The sequence below is a fragment of the Lampetra fluviatilis genome, chromosome 2, assembly GCF_964198595.1.
Source record: "Lampetra fluviatilis chromosome 2, kcLamFluv1.1, whole genome shotgun sequence".
NCBI classification, from domain to species: Eukaryota; Metazoa; Chordata; class Hyperoartia; order Petromyzontiformes; family Petromyzontidae; genus Lampetra; species Lampetra fluviatilis.
This window is the reverse complement of record NC_136276.1, coordinates 13,849,562-13,875,258: the sequence shown is the minus strand read 5'-3', so window position 1 is coordinate 13,875,258 and position 25,697 is coordinate 13,849,562. Positions and strand designations below refer to the sequence as shown.

At 39.8% G+C, this 25,697-nt stretch overlaps 1 protein-coding gene across 2 annotated transcripts in view; it reads left to right on the top strand.

Annotated features, from left to right (window-relative positions):
• LOC144943197 (V-type proton ATPase 116 kDa subunit a 1-like) overlaps window positions 1–25,697 on the top strand; it is a 228,886-nt gene that overhangs the window by 144,635 nt on the left and 58,554 nt on the right. For both annotated transcript variants that reach the window (XM_078870471.1, XM_078870461.1), the window contains one exon: window positions 18,989–19,163. In XM_078870471.1, the coding sequence (XP_078726597.1) occupies window positions 18,989–19,163 (175 nt within the window). The remainder of the gene's footprint in view (window positions 1–18,988; window positions 19,164–25,697) is intronic.

Sequence of the window (25,697 nt, the reverse complement as noted above, 5' to 3'; positions counted from 1 at the left end):
AACCAACGAAGGCTGGGGCAGTGGCCTTTGTATTGTGAGAAATGAGCATGTCAATGGCTGGCGCAGTGGCCTTTGTATTGTGAGAGATTAGCCTGTCCTGAGAAGGGTGCATCAAGGTAGGTGGGTGGAGCTAGAGATGGTCCAACCACAGAGGCTGGAGCAGTGGACATCCAGCCTGTCAATACAAAGACATCCAACCTCGTAATGAAACTCAGAGATTCAGTTAATATCGGTAAGTGAAGAGTATTAATTCCTGCAGTCACTAAAGCTTTAAATCAAGATTTAAGTCAATACATGTTATTGATGTACACACGACTCTACTTTACATTACATTAAATTAGTGTAAATTTGACCAATGCAGCAATATGCTCTCAAACATTTATTTTCCTGGTGAATTCTAAAATGTTGTGTACTTAAAGTCTTTCTTAATTTTGTTGCCATTCAAATATGAACATTTCGTTTGCCATGGCTCTGTTCATTTGCTTCATGGTTCAGTGTGCAAGAGGGCTCCTTGTATCTGAGGCCCTGGACATATGCTGCCATGCTCTCGGACCTGCCAGAAACATGCCATCCTGACAGGCAGTTGTCCGATGGAAGATCCATCATTCTTAGTCAAGGCAGTCAGGCAACGGCTCCATGATTGGGAGAGCATGGCTACAGACTTTGTTGCAGGGGGTTGAAATTAATGTCTAAATTCGGGATAACCCTTGCAGAGATTACATACCAGTACAGTTAATAATTATACACTATGATGCAGTAAGCATGTAAGTAATTAAATGTCAAATTTTCAAATCTTGTTTTTGATTGCTGCTATTATTACATTTACTGGAGTATTAGCATATGCAAAATGAACATTATTCACTAGAGCAACATTTTTGTAATTAAAGCTTTATTGCAGGTGATGTAACATGTTTCATGAATATAATTTAGCAAAGTGTGTGTTTATGAGTAAGTTTTTTTTTTATTTAACATACATATATGCCATCAGACCATCTTTTCACATACATTGGAGAATTTTTTTTTTATATATATCAAATTATATCTGTTATCCTTCACTGCCTGTCATTGATTACCCCAAAGCAGTTAATTTGAGATGTAACCATGATGGGTGAAAAAATATAGTTTTTTATTAGACGTGCGCATATGCGGGGATGATACTATTATGCGGCGATGGAGCTCATTTCATGCTAACCTCTCTCCCTAATCTCTCCCTAATCTCCACCATTAACACAACTGACGTGCTTGCGTTTGGGGATGGAATTCCTTTCCAGCTCAGACCCTGCTTGCTTGCCCATCGCCACACATATAACCTTGTTGCAACAGTTCTCTCGCTGGTTCAGCAGTTCCACTGCTGGATTATTTTTTCTGCCTGAGGACGACCGCTTGTGTTGCGATCGAAACGTCGTGATATATAATTTTAATTTTTTCATTTATTTTTTCTACCTACGTGACTTTACCGAAAGAACCAAAGAGTACTAAATGGATTGGCAGTACAGTAGAGCGGCACGGTTGGCACGGAACCTAATGCAAGGAATGAAATTGGGCCCCTGGTCCAATTCATTCCCTCTTCATAGCCTGGTGCCTGGATCTGTCCAGCCGATGTTCCCTGGTTCAGTTGTACCACCTGTACATTCAATATCTACGCCAAACTGTGGCCATTGTATCCTACACCACACCACAACATTGCAATATCATACACTTATTAAATGTACTCTGTAATCTAACATTAAAGACCACTCCACGTTGACAGTTTATAAAAGCATTTAGCGTTATGCTTTAAGTTAATTGACCTTGATATGTGATGTAGTTTTACTGTATGGATCACATTTATTTACTTGATTGGTTTCCTGACAAGTCAGTGTGTCTGATGCGCGAGCGCATTCTGAGTTGCGTACTGTTGATGCCGGAGACTATACTTAAATGTAGGGGTGCCGTGCACTCTTAATAGCCAACCTGTATGCAGCTAAGGAACCTTGTTGTCTTCAGCATGGGAAATGCGGCGTGGATCTATCACGGGTATAATGGGGCCATGCAGCCTGCAGCAGAGTGATGTGCGACAGTCACGTGCTTCTCCCTTCCCCTGCTGCTCTGTGGTGTCTTCACCCCCAAAATAATTTTATTCCAACACTTTTTTGAGTTTTATGTCAAGTTAATAGCTGCTAATAGCATTTTGAAAGCCGTGTGGCTGATGAGATTTGTCAGAAAATACAGTAAAACCTCTTTATTTGCGAATTCTACTTTCGCAAAATTATATTATTCGCGTATTTATATATTTTTATATCAGTTCAACTTTCACACTTTTTTCCTTCGACTATTTGCGATTTGGCATCATGGGGGAAGGGTGCTTGTGCAGTACAGCAGTGGTGTGTGATTGTATTATTATAGCACAGTTTCATTAACTATATGGATGTCATTTAGGTGTACAGTACAGGATTAATATTACGAAAAATTGTATTTAGTCAGACACAGGAAGTTAACCCCCATTTCCCATATAAACATAGTAATTACTGATTTAAAGCTTTCGTGACTGCAGGGATTCATATTCTTGGTTCTTTCGGTATATTATTTTATCATTTCCCTTCTACGTGATTTTACCGAAAGAACCAAGAATATAGTAATTACTTTCCAGATTTCTACTTTCGCACATATTTTCAAGAACTGAACCCTCGCGGATGTCGGGGCCTTACCCTACTCTTTTTTATGGGAAGGGTCAGAAATGTAAAGGTGTATAATTTTGTTACTTATAGTTAGTGGTCTTGCTTGGGCAGTACGCGTCACTAGAAGGGTTGATGCCCGGTGATCTCGACTCATGATGGAGTGACAACCAAAAGGTGACAATACATCCGAGAGGGTATCTACTGCTAAGGTGAAGCAATGAAGTTAGCTCGTTTGCAGGAGCTAGATGGATTATTGCCAGAACCATAGCTTGACATTTTTATAACTGCCATCAATGCCAGTCATTAATGTTTTGAAAAAAGATAGAAATGTAAATTTCTACATAAAACAAGCTGAATATTATATCGGTGCCATATTTTTGTTATATATTTCTCTCCAAATGTTTTACCTTCCCTCGCATCATACACGGAAGGCACAAGTAGTCCATAGACTTGTTATGCCTGATTACATATTTTCGTTGAGAAATTGGGCTTCATTGTCTTTACCTGACAAGTTAGTGTCCCCATGCGCTTGTTGCATTGTCACCAATATTATTCAACAGGAAATACAAGATTCAGTGGCATTTATCAAGCCCTAATTTGACCCTTAAGTTGTCAACACTTCCTCGTCATCACGTCTATCGAGCTCATTGTGAGCTGAGTTATTAAGTGGGGGGAAAATGCAGTATCACAACATATTTAAAAATGTACATGTTTTATTTTACTTTAAAAAGGGGCATGATAATTTAATCCATTCTGAAGAGATCTGTACAAACTATGTAGGCTTACCAACCACCAACTCTACTCTACAACTAAACAATTTGAGCTTTCTAATGTTCAATTGTTTTCTGTATGATTGAGGACACCTCCATCACCACATGCCTTGTAGGACCGAGTTTTTGAGCTGCAGTGAACCACTGATTATGCAGATTGGATGTACTGATATCTGATAAGGTCATTGTTCCCAATAGCACCCAAAAAAATGCTTTCAAATTGGTCAAATTCCATTTTAAAAGGCCAACAAATTGTCACAATTTAGCATCGTACCCTGCCGTAAGGGACCAGCCAGGTAAGAACATCATGTTGAGCTCCGTTAATTGTCGTGGTCAATGTGCTGTAATTTGATGGCAGCACAACATTAGAGGCAGCTGCATTGTCCAGCGCCCAATCTGCCACGTGACAGAGCGTGAAATGACCAAGCCTCCTGCTCGGTGCATCAATATGAAAGCCATTTGTTGTCGTGCAAAGCATTAATATACAGTGCTGTATTTGTTCACTGTGCTGTGCTAATGACCAAATTAACCAGATTGTGCCCAGCGTCGTTAGATCTCATAAGCTAAGGCAAGTTGTACCTGGACAATGCATCGATAGGTGACTATCATGCATAACGGGTGTTATAGGTGGTGGGGCTATATTGTGGGCAACGGAGGGCAGTGCAGCAAATTCTATCATTTAACTATTCTGTAGTTATATGTGCCCTTGGTCAAATAACGCCATGACTCACTTAACGTGGGAAGGCCTTCATTCAGAAGCGGATTAACAAAATACTGTACGTACGCATTTGCAAACTGTAGTTTATATCAATTATGCTCTCTTACAATGGCAGAATTAACACTTTCGGGACAAATATAACGACTATATTCTTGGGTCTTTCGGTAAAGGATTAACTGCACGTGTGGTAAATGCTATGTTGGGCAAACAGGACGAATGATCAGCACGAGACCAAAAGAACATCAGAGAAATATTAAATTCTCCCAAATGCAACTGTCAGCAGTAGCATAACACGCGTGCCAACAAGGACACTCAATTGATTTTGATAATGTTGAAGTTTTGTGCAAAACTAGCTACTACGACCAAGACTTATTAGATAATCTATCGAAATTGAAATAAATAAATAAAACTTTTACCGTTCGGATAGCTACCGCCTTAGTGCTGCATGGAAGCGAATTATCAAATAATACATTATTTAAATGCATGCCTACAAAGGGCAGCGTACGTCAATAGGGATTACCGTTGGTAGAGCTATTTTAATCTACACAATAGACAGGAAGGACAAGTTAAAAGGTCTCGCACAATGCACATGCATAATGTACGTTGCCTCAGCAATCCCGCCCCCCCCCCCCATCATTGTGCAAGAGTGCAGAAGGGTAGTCACCACATCTACGCCTCTATATAAGGAACGAAACAGAAAGACTTCTCCACAAATCTGTCTGTCGCCTGATGAAGCTGGTTGTAATTACTGGCGAAACGTCGTACTCAGTTTGTAAATGTTGTGGTTTGGCTCTCCAACACACCGGTGTGCTGTACTAGTATACTCCACTATACACTACTATACACAATACACTACACTACTATACACTACACTATACACTGCACACTAGTGCTGTACGAGTGACAAATTAGCCACGTTCTGTTTACGTGACAACCCTTACTAGTTGGCTGTGTCGGGTGGTGGCGGGTTTTAACGACACATTTATATATTTACGCGATCTAACCCAAAAACCTCTATTATGAATGCACCTCAGCCTTGTGTGGTTTTTTGTTGCATTTTTAACGCGAATGAAAATCCCCCCCACCCCACCAAAGGTGTGGGCATCGCTAGGGGCGCGCATGCACAGCTGCGTGTTTGGCGCACGCTCGGAGGCGCAATGTAATGAATAAATAATCAAAAACACCAATAAATTACTAATTAAACTACTTTAACGATGACGGACGCGAAATTGGAATAGCGCTGGCTCACCACGGGGCGTATGGCATGCTACCTGGGTACTTTTTTTAAACGAAACCCCACAGTTCACGAGCCAAATCCCTCGCAAGTGTCGGCCACACGCAGACAGATAGACAGACAACAAATGCCTTTTATAGGTAAGAGAAGACTCGCGGGAAGTACCCGGCGTTGCCCGGGTGAAAAAGACAGACACACACATCGACTTACACAGACTTACAGACATTGACCCACACACACAAACACATCGACTTACACACACATCTGGGCTCACACACACAGACATCGACTTTAGATACACACACATGGAATTACAACAACTGCCATTCGTTACAAGGTAGTGGTGACGTCACCACGACGCTTTTGCAAGACCATGTGCACCTTGAGGCCACGTGAAGTGTCGAACGCCCGCTGGCCGGAGGTCACGGGACAGACCCAGGTGCCACGGGTCGACTGACTGAGATGACTGGCTGATGCACCACCTGTGCCCCCTACTGGGCCAATTTGCTGTGCTTTAGCCATCCGGCGCTCCGCTCGTTGTTGTGAGCCTTGCTCCTCCACCCTCCGTTGTTGTTGGAGGGCGACTGCCTCTAACTGCCCAGTAGCGTCCTTCACGAGCCTCCTCCACTGAGGCCGATCTTGACACCGCTGTTACCAGTCATCGGCAAGTCCACTCAGCTCCACGTCCTCCTGTACCACACCACTCCATCTCTTCTCTAGACCGTGCTGCACCCTGCGATCCGGCCGAACAAAAGCTGTTTAGGCATGCGGTGGCTGGGCATGCGGGCTACGTGACCCAGCCAACGCAGCCTTGCCTGCCGGAGGAGTTCACCTATGGAACTTTGCCCAGATCTTTCAAGGATTTGTGAGCTCATCACAATCCAGCCTGGTTAAACCCAGGATGGATCGTAGGCAGGCCAGCCTCAATGTTTCTAACCGATGAAGATGCTCCATTAGGGGGGTCCACGTTTCGCAAGTGTAGAAAAGGGAGGGAATGACTGTGGCCGAGAAGACCTGAAGCTTCGTGCAGAGCGACAGACCAGGCAGCTTCCACACAGCATTTCGCAACCGATGAAAAAATATTGCCGCCCGACTGATTCGGAGTGAGACCTCCGCTGCCAAACCGGAGCCGGTCATGAGCACACTGCCCAGGTATGGGAAACTCTCCACTCTCTCCACAACTGCCCCATCACCGATTAGGAGTTGTGGGAGTGGAGTGTCCGATGGTACAAAATACCCAGGCAGGTGCTTAGTTTTGGTGGGGCTGATGGTAAAACCCCACCTCTTAGTGGACACTCCAGTTTCAGCAGAAGCATCTCTAACTCTTCCTCTGAATGAGCAGCAATTACCAAATCATCGGCATACATAACGTGGTTGACCAATAGGGAGCCATCCCTTGACCGCACCCGGGCATCGATCAGCCTACCATTATATCTGTACCAAATGGTAATTCCCGCGGTACAGCTATTGAAGTTTTCACGAACTACGTGGTCAAAATAGATGTTAAATATTGTGGGAACCAGAGGACATCCCTGTCGCACTCCAAGGTGTACAGGGAATGGCTCTGACTCCCAGCCACGTAGTTTTACCCGGGCCCTCTCACCATCATGAAGGTCCTTAATGATCGTGAGCAGAAGGTCAGGGACTCCGAAAGTACGAAGAAGAACCCAGAGCCCAGGCCTACTGATGGTATCATAGGCCTTGACCAGGTCAATAAAAGCAAAGATGTAGGTCTTGTTGGAATTCCCTACACCTCTGCTGTAGCAGATAGACAGAAAATATGACATCTGTGCAAGACCGCCCTTTCCTGAAACCGTATTGGGGCTCCGCAAGCCTCTCCTCAGCGTGCCTAGCAAGGCGATGTTGAATAATCCTTGCCAGGACCTTTCCCGGAACATCGACTTACACACACACATTCTAGATTTGAAGCTTTCGTGACTGCAAGGAATCATATTCTTAGGTTTTTTCGGTAAAGTCACGTAGGTAAAACATCAAAATTAATGAAAATAAAATAAAATAAAAAACAAAAATCACGACGTTTCGGAGGCAACACAAGTCTCCGTCATCAGGTGGGACCGTCACAGCCGAATTAGCTGCATCAAGGTGCAGCTAATTCGGCTGTGACGGTCCCACCTGATGACGGAGACTTGTGTTGCCTCCGAAACGTCGTGATTTTTGTTTTTTATTTTATTTTATTTTCATTAATTTTGATGTTTTACCTACGTGACTTTACCAAAAAAACCTAAGAATATTACACACACACACATCGACACAGACATGCACATGGACTCACACGCACACATGGACTTAGAAACACACATTGGAATTTTAAAAATTACCAACCTAATTGTGAGATATTAGTTGTCTACACACACACCACGCACACACATTGATTAGCACACACACATCGACTGACACACACACATATTGACTCACGCACACACACATCGACTCTCACACACACATACATCGAGTTATACACACGGACGTACACACACACAAATCGTCGCAGACACGTACATGGACTCAGATGCACTCAAGGAAAAAGGCACACACAATAATAATAAGAATAATAACCAAGTAAATTGTGAAATATTAGTTGTCTGCACACAAAAATAATTATTTGTATAAAAGCAAGGTGATTATTTAAAAAATAGGTTTGAATGTACGTAAGTTTAGCGAAAGAAGCAAGAAAATTAAATAATAGTAGCCTGCACACAAACAATATAATTGTAAGATATCCAAGGCGATAATGTAAATTATAGGTTTCTTTTGCTACCTGTGTTTAGCAAAAGAAGCAAGAAAAATAAATAATATTTGTCTGCACACAAGAAATATTAATTAAATATTTACAAGGCGATTATTTCAATAATAGGTTTCAATCTACGTGAGTTTAGCGAAAGCAATAAAAAAGGGAAAAAAGTTGTCTCCACACAAAAAACTGATTTTTATATTTTCAAACTTATTTTTTTAAATATCAGTTTTCTATGTACGCGAGTTTAGCGAAAGCAGCAAAAAAAATAACTTAACAATGCCGTGGTGAGGCCTAGTCCCGTGCCTAGATTGGCCAGCCAAGGTGATATCTTGGCAGGCTGGGGGTTGGGCCACTGCCCCTGCCCGCACTTCAAGCATACTATTTAACCGCTATAATATTCATATCTACAGACTCTATAGTAGTAGTTTAACACGTAGGCTTTCGCGACCAATATTATTCATAATAAACGTTTTTGGGTTAGATCGCGTTATTTATAAATGTGTCGTAACCCTCCACCACCCAACACGGCCAATCAGTAAAAAAGTGTCACGTTGACACTACTTTAGCCCACCGGTGTGTTGAAGAGTGAATCCACAACATTTACAATTTTTGAGTACGACGTTTCGCTGGTAATTACATCCAACATCATCGGGCAATTTGCCAGAATGGTGAAGCCCTCACTTGCTCGCGGTCTTAAATAGAGCAGCAGGGTGATGTCATCATTTAACTCATTCAGGTGCAGTGATTTGAGGCGGAGGGGGGGTATTGTAATTACATAATCGTTTGGTATTACGTTAGAATCTCTGTGTCCAGTAGTAACTGGACGCATTGGGGTGGGGGGGGACATCACATTTTGAAAACCTCAGCGTTGTGGTTTTTTTTGCATTTGTAACGCGAATGAAAGCTTTTGTCGATCGTGTGTGCGTTCCTAGGGGCAATCCCTGTCAGCGTTTCGCACATGTGCTATTGCGTGCTTTGTCCCGCTCCGAGCGGTGCAAATAAATAATTAAATAAAGGGGAATCGCGCTCAATTGTTAATTAAACTACTTAAAATTTAACCGAGCGCTGGCTCACCACGGGGCTTACGGCATGGTACCCGGCTACTTTTTTTTAAACGTCAACCCCACGGTTCGCGAACCAAATCCTTCGCAATTGCGTGTCGACACAGAGACAGTCAGACGGACACACAGACAAAAAATGCCTTTTATAGGTAAGATGTTGGTGAAACATGTAAATCTGCCCATTAAAGACCACAGGACAAATTTCTAAACTGATATTTTTCATGCTATGTGGTCTATATAGTATGTGAACCTGACCCAAAGGCTGCAGTATTCCACATTTTTTTAAAATATGTATAAAAAATTACGGAATATTTAGAAAAACAACATTCCTAATGTTATTTTTTGTATCCTACTCACTACTTTAAACGTTTAATTGTCAAAATACAGACACCTAAAATGTAACTTGGAGTTATACTGGTAGGAACGAAGTGAACCAGCCTACAATAGATTATATCGTCCGTCCGTCCGTCCGATGTCCGATTAGGTGTAGCAACATCGCCCCCTACTGCAAACACTTGGCAGGACCCTACAAAAACCTTTAGACTCAGTGACGCTTTCCTGGCGAAACAAGTGTAACATTCCCTTATTTTATAATTCCCTGAGATAGCTTTTAATTAAAAAACCTTTAGACTCAGTGACGCTTTCCTGGCTAAATAAGTGTAACATTCCCTTATAATTTCCTGAGATAGCTTTTAATTAAAACATTTAAATTAAAAATTAACTCACAGCGGCCTAAAGCCTACAGCTAGGCCTAAAACCTAGAACTAGGCCTCAAACTCTCCCTTCGTATCGTACCCCCGTGTGTGTGAAAGGGAGTTAATGTTTAACAATGTTACATTCCCTTATGTTTTTAAATAGAAACATTTACATTTAAAGCTTTTACATTAATAATTAAAACATTTAAATTAAAAATTAACTCACAGCGGCCTAAAGCCTACAGCTGGTCCTAAAGCCTAGAACTAGGCCTCAAACTCTCCCTTCGTATTGTACCCCGCATGTGTGAAAGGGAGTTAATATTTAACAATGTTATATTCCCTGATGTTTTTAAATAGAAACATTTACATTTAAAGCTTTTACATTAATAATTAAAACATTTAAATAAAAAATTAACTCACAGCGGCCTCAAGCCTACAGCTAGGCCTAAAGCCTAGAACTAGGCCTCAAACTCTCCCTTCGTATCGTCCGATTAGGTGTAGCAACATCGCCCCCTACTGCAAACACTTGGCAGGACATTACAAAAACCTTTACACTCAGTGAGGCTTTCCTGGCTAAACAAGTGTAATAATACATGATGTTTATATTCTTTGGTTATTCGTTCCTACCAGCCCACCCCGCAGGGACCTGTTTACGTACCAGAGATCGCAATGTTTCCTCTTATATTGTTCTCCCAAATGTAAAAAAAAATTGATCGTTTAAAGTACTTGAGGTGATTAACACATTGTGTAATTGAATTATCACATTTCTGCTGTGACTTAGTAAACAATAAAAACTAAAACAAATTATACTGTAGGGACATTTTATGTGAACTAAAGGTCTCAGTTGGTTACTTTTAGAAAAATATTGTTACAAAAAGAAAAATAGCTCGAAGCATAAATTCCATCATCCTAAGTATTGAAAAAGATGCAATGCGCCTGCTTGAAATGTGCTAATTATTTTAAAATATATATATCATTGCACATGTCAACTTTTCCTATGTCACACTGTTGTTTGAAAACTCACACGCAAGGCTCTTGAACCTAGATTAGAGAAAAAAATCACACAGCACTGTAATTTCTTTGCATTACCGCACATTGGACCTCAAGAAATGAACCTAGCCAGTTGATGGAACTTAATGCGGTTACGATTATGAAGTATTACTCTGCTCCAAGAAGGCTGGGTGGAAACAATCCAATTTCATTGGAAAACAGCAGGCGAGTAGGAGTCTCGCTTCTCTCCATCAAGTGACAAAACGAGTTATGGCTCCAATCACTCTGCCCGGCGTGTATGATAAACAACAGTGGCATCGCAACTGGAATTGACTCACTCCAAATAGCTTCAAAATATTTATTATGATGTACTTCTAAACATTTTAAAAACTGATTTCCTTCTTTAAAAATACTCGTATTTTTTGTTTCATAACAGATTTTAAATCTAGATTCTTTTTTTTTGGCCTCAACTATAAAAATTCATTGAAATGTAATCGTGTACATTGAAAAAGAATTACGATTGGCAATTATAATAAGAATAATATCAAATCATGTAAACATATACAAACGCAATGGTTAATTGGTACTGGCGGTATACGCATAATAACTGTTAAAGCTTGACACGTAACAAATTTACTCTCGACTACATTTCCACACGAATTTAAACCGCCTAAACTTTATGAGCGATGTCTGTGCATAATTATCAGTAAGGTCACTTAACTTTTTTTCAAATGGAGAATATTCCATTGGAAGTCCTACTTATTTGGCTCATTCCCTTATGTGTATATGAAGTATTTTTAGAGGTGAGTAGGTTCTGCTAATCGGAGGTGAGGGGGAAGCACATGGTATATTTTTGATATGTAAACCATTTTTAAACACACTGCATCTTGATATGCAGGATCAATGACTCACCTATTTTGGTTATACCTAAGTTTGTCGGTGCTAATTACTCTATAACTAATATATTCCGAAACCAGACCTTCAATGTTTGTTCATAAAGAACTGAAATACATTGTCGTTATGCAATGGCAACGAAAAAAAAGATATAACGTCCATAATGTATAAGCATGCACGAAGAATAGGTGTTAGTTTAATGCATAAAAATGCATGTGATTAAGTCATTAGCCAGTGTCATAGGAACTGGTACATGTTTACCTGGGTATAGCATGCGGAAAGCGGTAGTGCAAAATTGTTGCTGTTAAACTCGATTGCAAACATTTCCCATTAAAATGTGCTTAGTTTTCATTCGTATCATGTGTATCTTTCCAAAGAATGGAAATAATACAGCTCACGACTTCACGGAAAATCAGAATACCTTTTTATTTAAGTGTGCCTGCACAGGCTTGATGAATTATAACTTGACAATATACATCAGAGTAGACAGATATTGACTAAATGTACAGAATGTTTGGCATCCAGCACCAGAAACCTTAGTCTTGGCAGCATAATCTTGCCAGCCGTACAAATTCCAATGCTTTAATGTTTACTTTAGTGGACAAAATGTGAACCTGACCACACAAAACTCGACTTTATTGCCCTCCCACACTCCACCATGTGGTGCATCTGACAGAAGACATGAGCTCGCAAATGCAAATAAATATGAGGGTACCAGATAGTCCTCTCCCTCACATACTAACCTAATCAAAAAAGCACTTGCTCAGAAAATCTTGGGGGGGGTGGGGGGGGGAAGAGATGGGGCACCACACTGAGCTCAAACAGACCTGTCTTTGTAGCAAAGAACAGGACTGATGATGGAACTTCTGAAAACCAATGTCCACATTCATTACTATGCAAGGTATACGCAAGCTTTTCTTTCAGTGAATGAATATATCATCGTTTAAACTCGTTGGATGTACAACTACTTTAGATTAATACAACATGATTTGGCCTAAGAAATAATATTTTCATATCGTACTTGATATGAACTGGTCGACACGTCAAACTGGACTGAATATTTTAGCTGTGTTGTTAAATACATAATATCATATATATTCAATACATTATTTTTGTATTATTTACGTCTTAATCGTCCATGATCTATCCAAGCCCTCACCATCTCCCATGGTGTGGCAATGCAACAATGTGTCTCGCTCCGGCTAGTGAGCTGAATTCATCACAATCTACACAGTGGATGTTCTCATACGACCATGAGAGATGGCAATAACTTAAGGAGGCCTTCATCCATGGATTGATCATGGCTGACGATGATATGTTTTAGTATTTCGTCCATTCAGTAATGTGTTGGTTGAAATGGTGAATGCGAGGTTGGTTCACATCACAAAATAATGGTCCCTGTGACCGCTCACAGCCTGATCCAATTTTAGATTCAATCATTGCCCATTCAGGCTTCATGCTGAGCTATCAAAGTGCAGCTGCAGTTAAGTGTTTGCACAATTAGCCAGATGTAGCTTATATCCCAGAAGAAAACACTGATATAATATTGCTTGTTCATTGATTCTGCATGATTTGCTCCTCTTTCGTAATCATCCAGCAGAAAATAATTATAATGCCTTTATATTCCCAAGAGGGTCTCATTGAATCTTAAGGCAATTTTTTTCATGATGGTCTATATTAAGATGTTTGGGCAATTCCATTCATTAATGTTTGGCATGAGAATAGGTTTTCCCCTTTTTTCTGGCAATAAAACAGGTGTTAAGATATTAAAACACCAGACTGAAACCTTTTACAAGGAATCATGTCTGCATTAGCCACAATATATTATCAGAGTATGTTTTTTTGTTTGCATTCTGACCACAAGTATTGTGGTTAATGCAGACATTATTCCTTGTAAAGGGTTTCAGTTTGGTGTTTTAACATCTTAACACCTGTTATGTTGTCCGAAAAAAAGGGGAAAACCTATCCTCACATTTTGCTACTGGCAAAGGAGGTCCCATGATGAATGTTTGACATGTCTGAGGAAACTGGAGAATCTGGAGCAACCCGTGAGCACGAGGGAGAAACACTCAAAACACTGCACATTCAAAATCCATTGCATGCTTACCATGCAATTAATATTCCTAGGCACAACTAAGTACTAACCAGGCTCAAACGCCTGTTTAGCTTGGGCTCATTCATGGTGATATTGACTCTACCCAAAAACAAATAATTTATTAAGCTGACATGCCAAACATATCCTCAGCTGAAATAAGATACATTTTCTGAGTTTGAGGAATGTTGGATAATTTGTCTTCCCACCTAAAAGCAACTGCTCTCAACCCCAAACCCACATTAAGAAGGCATGTCAAGAGGAGGGTTATCAGGCACCCAGAGCCCTGAGCAAGTCCCGATAACATATACTGATTTGTGCTATCTGTCAGATCTTGAATATAAGGAACTGTGGTCTGCTTTGCTTTTTCTACATTTTATTATCCTCCCAATTGCTGAAATTAATTTGAAAACAATATTCACATAATACCGAGATAATCATAAAGTACGTTAATGTACCTGCATTTTAATTCAAGCTCTATGTTATGATGTGCATTACTGTTTGGGATGCTGGAAGGATTTATAATATATAAACTTATAACATTTAATACAGTACCCCAATATGGTTATAACAATGCTATTTTCTTAAAATGTTGCTTTTTATAATTCAATGCATTTTATCATCACTGATTTTCAGTATGTATGTTTAACCTGCATTTAAATGTACACTGGTATATATGTTACCCTCAAGGTATTCAATAATTATTTGACAACATTAAAATAAATTATATATCTATTCAGCACCAATTATTTTAAAATACAATCACGGAAATAAATACCTTGATTAATTTTTCCTAGATTTTAATTAATCTTCTCAGAGTTGCAGCTGGTTAAATTCCTACCTCTACCACCCCAAGCAACCATGCTTGCCCACACGCCTCTTCATGAAAAACTAATTAAAACTATAATTAGACTTTGCAAAGCATGTAAATGCAGAAGAATTTTAATAATACACAAACCAAAACCCCCAAAAATATTTCGGGAGTTTGATCAGTGGTGCAATAGACCGTGTACAAGCCGTCTGAAAGACTGCAACCCCACACAAATGAAGAATGTACGATCACGTGCATTGATATATAAAGCAGCAACCAGGGGGCACAGGAAGAGGTCAGAATCAGAATTATATTTATTCTGGAGGAATCCGATGAGCTATGAAGCTCTTTTTCACAAGTGTCCAGTAGCATTCACAGATGTGCAAGGGGGAAGGGTGGGAAAACACTGGGGAGGGTTTCTTATGGAACTCGTACTTAAATATTACAATTCTTGACCTGCAGGGTTCAGCTCAGCTGCCACGAGACCCATGATCATACATGGCTATGAAATCATTGGCCTTAATATTTCATTTTATTGTACCTCCATTAACTCAAGACAGCTGTGTGCATCGGGTATACAGTGAGGGAAAAAAAGTATTTGATCCCTTGCTGATTTTGTACGTTTGCCCACTGACAAAAAAAATTATCAGTCTATAATTTTAATGGTAGGTGTATTTGAACAGTGAGAGACAGAATAACAACAACAAAATCCAGAAAAACGCATGTCAAAAATGTTATAAATTGATTTGCATTTTAATGAGGGAAATAAGTATTTGACCCCTCTGCAAAACATGACTTAGTACTTGGTGGCAAACCCTTGTTGGCAATCATAGAGGTCAGACGTTTCTTGTAGTTGGCCACCAGGTTTGCACACATCTCAGGAGGGATTTTGTCCCACTCCTCTTTGCAGATCTTCTCCAAGTCATTAAGGTTTCGAAGCTGACGTTTGGCAACTCGAACCTTCAGCTCCCTCCACAGATTGTATATGGGATTAAGGTCTGGAGACTGGCTAGGCCACTCCAGGACCTTAATGTGCTTCTTCTTGAGCCACTCCTTTGTTGCCTTGGCCGTGTGTTTTGGGTCATTGTCATGCTGAAATACCCATCCACGACCCATTTTCAATGCCCTGGCTGAGGGAAGGAGGTTCTCACCCAAGATTTGATGGTACATGACCCTGTCAATCGTCCCTTTGATGCGGTGAAGTTGTCCTGTCCCCTTAGCAGAAAAACACCCCCAAAGCATAATGTTTCCACCTCCATGTTTGACGGTGGGGATGGTGTTCTTGGGGTCATAGTCAGCATTCCTCCTCCTCCAAACATGGCGAGTTGAGTTGATGCCAAAGAGCTCCATTTTGGTCTCATCTGACCACAACACTTTCACCCAGTTGTCCTCTGAATCATTCAGATGTTCATTGGCAAACTTCAGACGGGCATGTATATGTGCTTTCTTGAGCAGTGGGACCTTGCGGGCGCTGCAGGATTTCAGTCCTTCACGGCGTAGTGTGTTACCAACTGTTTTCTTGGTGACTATGGTCCCAGCTGCCTAGAGATCATTGACAAGATCCTCACGTGTAGTTCTGGGCTGATTCCTCACCGTTTTCATGATCATTGCAACTCCACGAGGTGAGATCTTGCATGGAGCCCCAGGCCGAGGGAGATTGACAGTTCTTTTGTGTTTCTACCATTTGCGAATAATCACACCAACTGTTGTCACCTTCTCACCAAGCTGCTTGGCGATGGTCTTGTAGCCCATTCCAGCCTTGTGTAGGTCTACAATCTTGTCCCTGACATCCTTGGAGAGCTCTTTGGTCTTGGCAGTGGTGGAGAGTTTGGAATCTGATTGCTTCTGTGAACAGGTGTCTTTTATGCAGGTAACAATATGAGATTAGGAGCACTCCCTTTAATAGTGTGCTCCTAATCTCAGCTCGTTACCTGTATAAAATACACATGGGAGCCAGAAATCGTTCTGATTGAGAGGGGGTCAAATACTTATTTCCCTCATTAAAATGCAAATCAATTTATAACATCTTTGACATGCGCTTTTCTGGATTTTTGTGTTGTTATTCTGTCTCTCACTGTTCAAATAAACCTACCATTAAAATTATAGACTGATCATTTTTTTGTCAGTGGGCAAACGTACAAAATCAGCAGGGGATAAATACTTTTTTCCCTCACTGTATATGGTCAGCAATTTTCAATTGGCAGCGCACTGCAGGGCTTATGATCACGAAGCTATTCTGATGAGATTTCCCCTTTCCGGTCCCAGAGTTCACTCGTTATGGGGCCAATAAAAGGAGCACCAGCAGGTGAGCACCTCACATGTGTGTCTCTGTCTGTCTTTGTGACTGTAGTCACCCAGAACAGACCATGGAATAGATAACGACTGAATGCCTGATTCAAATAAATGACGGAGGCATCATCGCGATGATACACTCTGCTAATCCTGATGCAATTATCTGGCTCCATCACTTCAATGTAAAGTTAGAGTTGTTGCTCTGCATTTACTTCAGCCAAACGAAGGAGAAGCGCATAATGGGAGGTCAGCACCATTTTTCAGATGACTCGGGACGGCGAATCGACCCAGCACTTACGATAGCATTGTAGAGATTTAGATTTAAATACGTATAGAAACAAGATAAGTAACAATAATTGAATATTCTACGCTTATATATTTTTTTGTAAGGTAAACCAATTTTTGGCAATCCAAAACTGAAAGTTAATCAAGCAGTACCAGATATTTGACGACAAAGAAAGAATGCCTACGCGCTCTGCACGCACAGTGTAACCATCCACTGCAGCTTGCTTTTGTTGTTCTGAGGTACGAGTGAGAGGTGTGTGTATGCTGGTGTGGGGAGCAGTGGTGCAGTGGTTATCACACTACGAAACTGGCGCATCAAGTTCGATTTCCACTCGAGGCCAACATCAGTGACGATTATCTGAACCGGTCCTGGGCGTCTCCTAGGTCGGCTCAGCCTTAAATTAATACCTAATGCCATATTCTTGGTTCTTTCATTAAAGTCACGTAAATAGAAAAAAAACAAATAATACAAATAAAATTTAAATAATACTTTGAAAATAATGAATATTTTTCTTTTATTATTTTTTCTTTTAATTACATTTTATTTTATTATTTGTATTTTTATTTTTTGTTTTCTATTTACGTGACTTTACCGAAACAACCAAGACTATTAATTCCTGCAGTCACGAAAGTTTTAAGTTTTACTTAATGCCATGTGTAAATATCAGCACTGGGAGGACAAAGGCGGCCGGGCATGGTGCTGGCCTTGTATGCTGTGCCGGCCTTAATTTGTGCTTGCTAACATTCTCTGCTCTGTAACATATCAGAAGAGTTCGGAACAATGGCAGTCACTTTCTGCTCTCAAAATACTTTTTTTTACGTCTTTAAACGGTTATGCAATTCACCACTGAGCCAACGTGTTTCATTATAGTTCCCTGGAATAATATAAACCCATTAATGAGGCTCTCAGCAAGACACTGGGAATTACATTAATCTTATAGAGCTCATGTACTTTATTACACGAATGTATACGGAGCATATTAACCTTTGAGTTAGAGGTTGAGTGTTGGACGTGCACACACGAGTGCATGTATCCACACATACTATTGCTCTATTTGCATTCATTTCTGGAGAGCATCACAGGTAAATGTTTTTAACCGAACATTAAAACTAACAATAACATTCTTGATTTTAAGCTTTCGTGACTGCAGGAGTCCATACTCTTTGGTTCTTTCGGTAAAGTCACGTAGGTAGAAATAAAACAAAATAAATCACGACGTTTCGAACGAAACACAAGCGCCTGTCTTCAGGTGAAATCGCGATTGCCGCGATGTTTGCTGCGAGGATCACGATGTTACAAGGCAGCAGACATGTCTAAGAATCACAGTTAAGAAACACAACATACAAATAATTAAAATAACATGTAATCAAACAAAAGTGTTTGTCTATAAATTGTGTAAAGTGCAAATACAATGTTGATGTTGCATGATGCTTGGAGGACAGGGTGCATGTTTCCACTCGGGGTGGAGCAATTCACCCCTCTAGGGCTTCGATTATTGGTCATGGTTCAGGATGGCGATTGATTAACGAGTCACTTTTTCAAATAATGTTGTGAATGGCAGCACCTCTATTGCCTGCATAGGTGATGTGTACCCATTACTTGCAACATCCCAAAAACATGTTGATTCTCAAACACAATTCAATGCACATACCAGCACGTTAACTACAATTGTTCATTGATTAATCGATGTTGTTGCGCTCTCCGCTTTTGTCCAAACTATGTCCCCTGTGTAGAGCTCTCGGAGGTGCTCTGGACCATGGTGGTGCGCAGTGGGTTCGTCATGATGACTGGATACGTGGGGACGGCTATGGTATTCTTCACCTTTGTCGGGTTTGAGGTGCTGACGATTGGTGTGCTGCTCATCATGGAGGGCCTTTCGGCCTTCCTGCATGCGCTCCGTCTACATTGGTACGTTCATCTGTCGGAGGACATGCTTGTGCAGTCGGGGTACCAGATGCATGCCTACTTTTGGGCCAAATTTGTACAAACGCTTGCAGACCTTTTCTTGTGTAGATTTATAATAAATACGTTATAATCCGCCACTTCGTAAACAGCAGCGCTTATGTAGCTATTTGCATGTGGACCATCTTAATGTTAATTACAGCTGTCTAATTACTGTTCCATATTTTTTTTACTCCAGATTCTATCTGAAAATTGAAATGCAGACCTTGCAGCAGGAATTCGAATATTTGATATTGCCGAGTTGATTTAGTTTTTCATTTGATTGTGTATGAGAAACTCCATTTCTCAGCAGGAATCTTGATTAAAAGAGTAAATGCATAACGTCCATACTATGTCATGCTCTCTCGGTCGTCAGTTTGCATCAGATAGTCTACTCCAGAAGTAACACCAGCAGGGAAATGCAGAGTTTTGTCTATGCATCTATGAATATATTAGTTGAACATTTGTCTTTCTATATATACATTTGTGTCTTCTTGACCATATTCTTACATTTCACCTCATATTTTTTTAACATCTTTCTGAATTGCTGCATGTACAAGTTTAGATTTGTAATATGAGAGCCTAAATATTTAGCTTTCCTGTGTACCTTTCTTTCTATTATCTGTGCTCTTGAACTTTTAAGAAAAAGCATAATAATGGTAAGTTCAAACACAAAAAAATAATAGTACATTACATTTTGAAATATATTCTGAAGTGGAAAAAGTTTTTACATTATTGGAATTTCCATAATTTTAGTGAAGTATTTGTAATATAGAAGTATTATGAAATTGCATCTGCAAAAAACATTTATCTGCATGTGCATTAACAAAGATTACATTTTTACTCGTATAAGTTGTAGGCACATTCATACTTTTCAGCACATTACAGCCAAAGCAAAGCAGAAGTAAGTACTTACTCTTGCAATGAAGATTCCAAAGTGTTTGATTCAACTTTGGTGTAAGTGTTGGCATTGTTACTTGTGTGCACCCTTAGGCACTGTACGTTACACCAGCCCGATTGTATAGACCAAAGTCGCTATTGTAACGTATGACCAATGCCTAGCTCGTGAACATGGCCTCAAATCCACCACAATTCCAGTGGCATTTAGGCCACTGGAATTGTGTGAGTGGCCCAATTGAGTTAATCAATGTTAAAGACTTCATAAAAATGTGCTACATTACATAAAATATGGTTTTGTAGACAAATTTCAGCAGAATTATTTCATTTCCTGATTTTTTTGGTTTGTTGGCAATCATTGCAGGCGTTTAGTTGACATTTTTATTATAAAAAAGAAGTGGTTGTTTAATTTTAAACAAGTGCAGATATGATTCCTTGTACAAGGTTTCAGTTTGGTGTTTTAACATCTTAACACCTGTTTTATTGCTAGAAAAAAGGGGAAAACCTATTCTCATATTGTGGTACTGGCAAAGGAGGTCCCATGATGTAGCTGTTCAGCCCGAGCTCTCATTACTCTGATAGTGCATTGTCTTTGTGCTGCACGCCTTTTGGCGTCCTCTGGTCTAACATCTTTTGAGACGAGGCTCAAAAGAAAGTTGTCTCTGGTGTGGACCAATCAGTTTCAAAGACAAAGCATATATTATCAGAGTATGTTTTTTGTTTGCATTCTGACCACAAGCATTGTGGTTAATGCAGACATGATTCCTTGTACAAGGTTTCAGTTTGGTGTTTTAACATATTAACACCTGTTTTGTTGCCAGATAAAAGGGGTAAACCTATTCTAATTAAACAAGTGCTTTGGGTAAAAAGGACGGGATATTTACCTTTTGGAAGTTATTTAAACAAAACCAAACAGAAAGATAACTGGGATCGTTTGTGAGCTTGGCCATCAAAAATATGCCGATTTTATGGCTGTGAAATCCACCGGTAATGGCTTTTCCTTACTGCTGCTGTTGATGCTTAAGGTTTCAAAACATCTTGGTACACAACCCATGCATCTGTGGCACACATCCTGAATATGTTTCTCGATAGCGCATAAACATTTGCATTGAGCTTCATAAATCAGAACTTTATTTTGAATATTCTTGCAAGAAAATGCTCTGCCGTACAATTCTCTGCATTTTGCAGTGGTAGTGAGGCTTGGAGATTGCTGGCAGTAAGTCTGCTAAGTCTTATCAGAATTTGCCAGGCCCAGCCATATCTGCAGCCAGCAATCCCCTGTAATATTCCAAGGTGACATTACAGTATTCTAAATCCTCAGAAATGCACGGTGCAAATGCCGTATTCTGCATTTGCATAATGCACATATTTATTTATTAATTATTAGCTATAATTGGATACATTTTTTGAAGGGCCATTGCTCAAAACATCGCCAATTGTATATTTTTCTTTTGAACCCTTAAAGCAGTGTATTTGACAAATGTGTTGATTTTTTTTGTATCATTGTGCTTGTGCACCTCTGCCAATGCAGTATCACCAAATACTGTGAAAATTAAGTAAATTGACTTCTCCTTTCCTGTCCACCAAACCATACAGTTCTAGTTTGCCAGTTGTGTGGCAGGTGATAGCCCCCCTCGACCCAACCGTGGTACCACCTACAGTATATAATAGGACTAAATGTTCTACTTTGGACGGGAAAATTAAGAATTGGTTCCGGTTGGTTTACAATGTTTTGGTTTCATGCTTTACTCGTGATACATGGGGCTACCTGAGTAGTGGGTGGAGATAGCAGAGGCAAAGGCAGGGGATTATAAGAAGTGGGTGAGGCCGACATCAGAAAAAGTGGAGGCTACTCCCTTTGTAGGTGATGCTAGTGATTGAGTGGGTGTGGTTATGTAAAAGCAGGCAGGGCTTACAGAGGTATATGCAGTCAACTCACTACACATCCCGATTGAGCCTCCAAGTTATTTGGTGGCTTAATGGCTGTATGCTAATATACTCATGGCGGGCTTTAATGGCAAAAAAGACTGAAGTGCTTACATGTCGCCTAATTTCATGCTCCTCAAGGTTGCCAATCAGCAGCTTTGTTTTAAGGATAGATTGATGGTGCCTCAAACTACAATGAAAATTGTGACTATGCATATATTTAGTAAATGTAATAGCTGTTATGTAGCCATACTTGCTTCTGCTCTTGGAATATGGAATTGCTGCCCTGCTGGCTCACGACTGTAAACAAGAGATGTATGCTGCCACAGCCTTCGTTTTTCTTGCTAAATACCAAATAAATGATGGTAATATCATTACTTTGTGCTAACTAGTTGATCATTTGAGAACGTCTTCATTAGTATTACTTCCGTAACAATGTGTTGAAAAAAATGAAAAAACAAATGCTGATATAAAAAGCTGAGGGAAAAAGTAGATGCATTGCTTAAAATGTATTTACTTTAAGCATTACTAACATCAAGAATGCGGGTACAATTTAAGCTGGATGCAGCTCCCTTACATCACGAGTGGCGACTGTAATAGCTTGGTTCTGCTATATCTAAGGATGCCTTCGTGATTTACTGCAGAAAATGGAACCTGTGGTGCTCATTGTAGATTGAAGATCACAATGCATTAGCTATGATATGTCGGTGCCGGCGGATGATGATAAATGCGAGGATGCTGTGAAATTCGGACGTGAATGAGAACGGAGCCGATTGACTGTGGACTATGCGGTAGCGCACTTCATGTTACGACGACTGCACGTGATTTATATCCAATTATTTTGGTGATGATTTTCACACAGAGCTCCTTTGTATTCGTCTTAAATAATATTTACAATTAAAATGTACTCAATAGTAACTATTACAATCTTGCGAAATGCGAATTGTTAACATTTAGTCTTTGTTCGGTAGGAAAACTGTTTAAATGTCAACAGAAAAAATGTTACGTTGGGTACGATATAAAACATACTTGTTTCAATTGATTTATATTTTTTCGAAGAGCTGTTGGCTATAAGTGGCTGAGGGCGAGTGGAGACCACAGTTGTAAGATAAACTATACCGCGTGGTTATTCCCTGGGCATGCCACAATCTGCCTTCTCTCTGCTTCTGCTGTGTGGGTGGAAAGTCAGTCGCCTGCACATGTCAAAACTTCGAAGCAATGCATTTCCACTGTAATGTGTGTAATTACCAGAAAATAAGCAACACTTTTTTATCATCATGCGTATTTAAACTAACTGATGCACTGGAAATTTCTTCCAAGTAAATGTAATTCTCTATTACAAACCCTTTCATATATGCAGTACTGTATATTACTTCGTACATTCATGCCCTCTAGACTTTACTTCTCATTGTAGCTGTTTGAATTTTATCACTCTCCAACTGATATTGAAAACGTAAATGCATTACCTCTGTCCATCTGTCTGTCTGCCTGAAACTCGAGTGCACGATAACTCTTATAAACATAATCCAGTATATAAAAAAACAAGAATAAAGTTCGCATCACTTTTTACCCTTCGCTCTCTTTTCGGAACAGCAAATGGAGATCAAGTGAGTGGTTGACATCAGGCGACATTATGCTCCATGTAGTTGTTGGGCTTCCAAATGGAAAGTGCCTCAGCTAGTCCCAAGTATATGGTAATGTTTTGCTCTCTAAAACCTTTTGTAGGCTTTCATTCTGTGTTTCTGTGAAACTAATTTAATATCGCAATTGTGTCCATACTCAAAATAGTAAATATTTCAGTCATGAGGAAAGGGCTAAGTCAATATTTTTTAAACGTTCGTAGATAAAAAAATATAACGGTTCGAGAAGTATAATCTTGCTGAGATCTTTACTTTCCTATGATTTATTGTATTTTAAGAACTTGTGCAGTGCATTATTTGGCCTATTTTTATTTTAAACCCTATTTTGCAGCTTCATTAAATTGTCCTCTGTCATTCTTGTAGTTCATACCGATTGGTTGATGTAATGACTATGTCATCAGCAAAACGGAGATTAGAATATTTAATATATTTTTGTAAATTTGTGATTGTTCACGAATTAATGTTTCATATTTCTCGATATTTATTCATCATATTTATACTAGAATGTTTTATATTTTAGAACAAATATTTTGAAATAATAATAATAAATAAAAATTAATATGAAAAGAAGAGTTAGACAAGGTGACACTCGTTAAGATATTCACAGGGACATCAAAATATATTTTCTAAAAATTAGATTGAAAATATAGAGGCACAGCTTGCCACTGGGGGTGCCCTTCGAGTGTTTGAGATAAGATGTTGCTAAAAGGCACCGTGAGTTTCTGAAACATTTAAGCCTCGTACAAAATCTGAGATCATTTAATGCGGTAAATTTGGAATACAAAAATTAGAAGGCTGACTTATTTTGTGTGTCGCATGCCACATCTGTACCAGGGTGCCATCGCCCTATGCCAATCTCCATGGAAACATAGGCTGATGACGCGTGGCAGCAGACGGAAGCACAGCTCCATAAGTACATCAATGGGACTGAATGCTCTCAACACGGTATCCCGCAGGTTTTTGAGCTGATTTTTTTTAAAGCCCGTCTGGTATAAGCTAAAGTCTTTCACGTTAGCTTAAGATTGGGGGTTTATTGTATCGTCATCATTGTCAATCCACTGCTGGATAAAGTCCTCTCCACCCTGTTTTCTTATGGTGCCGTAATCCAACTTGCCGCTGCAGTAAGTTGATTTAACGTCTCCATCGATGCGGTAGCAGCATTCTCAAACTTTCTCCCGCTATTTATAATTCCGTCATCAGTCTCATCCATCGGCCTTCATCACCTATAGCAAAATGTCCTGACAGTCAAAGGTGATGTTTAATTTGGAGGTTTTAAACGATTTCATCGTTTATTAGCATTGATGAAAATCTAGTTATAATCTCAATTTATATACTTATATATAAAACAAACCACATAGATTCCTTTCCTAGGAACGCTATTTAATAAGTTGCATATTGTAATTTAACAAAAAAATATGCTTTTGCTTTATTCACAGAAAATTGTTAGAAATAAAAACATACGTCACTGACATTTATAATTACAAAACAATTGAATTATGTTTCAAGTAAAAAAAAAATGCCGAAACTCGCTTTGATACGCGATTACGAATTTACGTGAAAAATGCTATCACAACAAAAATAATCCTTAATTTGACTGTATTTTTCGTCACAAATCAGGACACATGGATGTGTGGATCATTATAATTAAAACTGAAGAGAACCAGTTTTAATTAGTACCGCGATAATGTCTTTTTGGGGCTCTTTACTCTGCAAAGAGTATGCAGGTTAATATGCAGTAGGACCTAGCTCGAGAAAACCATTTTTTACATGGTTCGTCGCCACCAGGTTCATGGAACATGTTTACAAAATACCCAATGGGCTTTCAATCATAGTTATTTTCTCGCCAGTGCTCGCGTACAGTCGTGAAGTGGGATGTGCAGTGGGCGCCAACAGCTGCCCGCTGTTTTAATTGCTTATAGCTCACGGTAGCTGTCGACGTGAGCTAGAATGGTTCCTTTCGGCTGAATGCTAATGCACGATGCGACTTGGTGCCAGCAGCACAAGCATGAGTTACCCCTCCCAAGCCACCTGTCTGCCA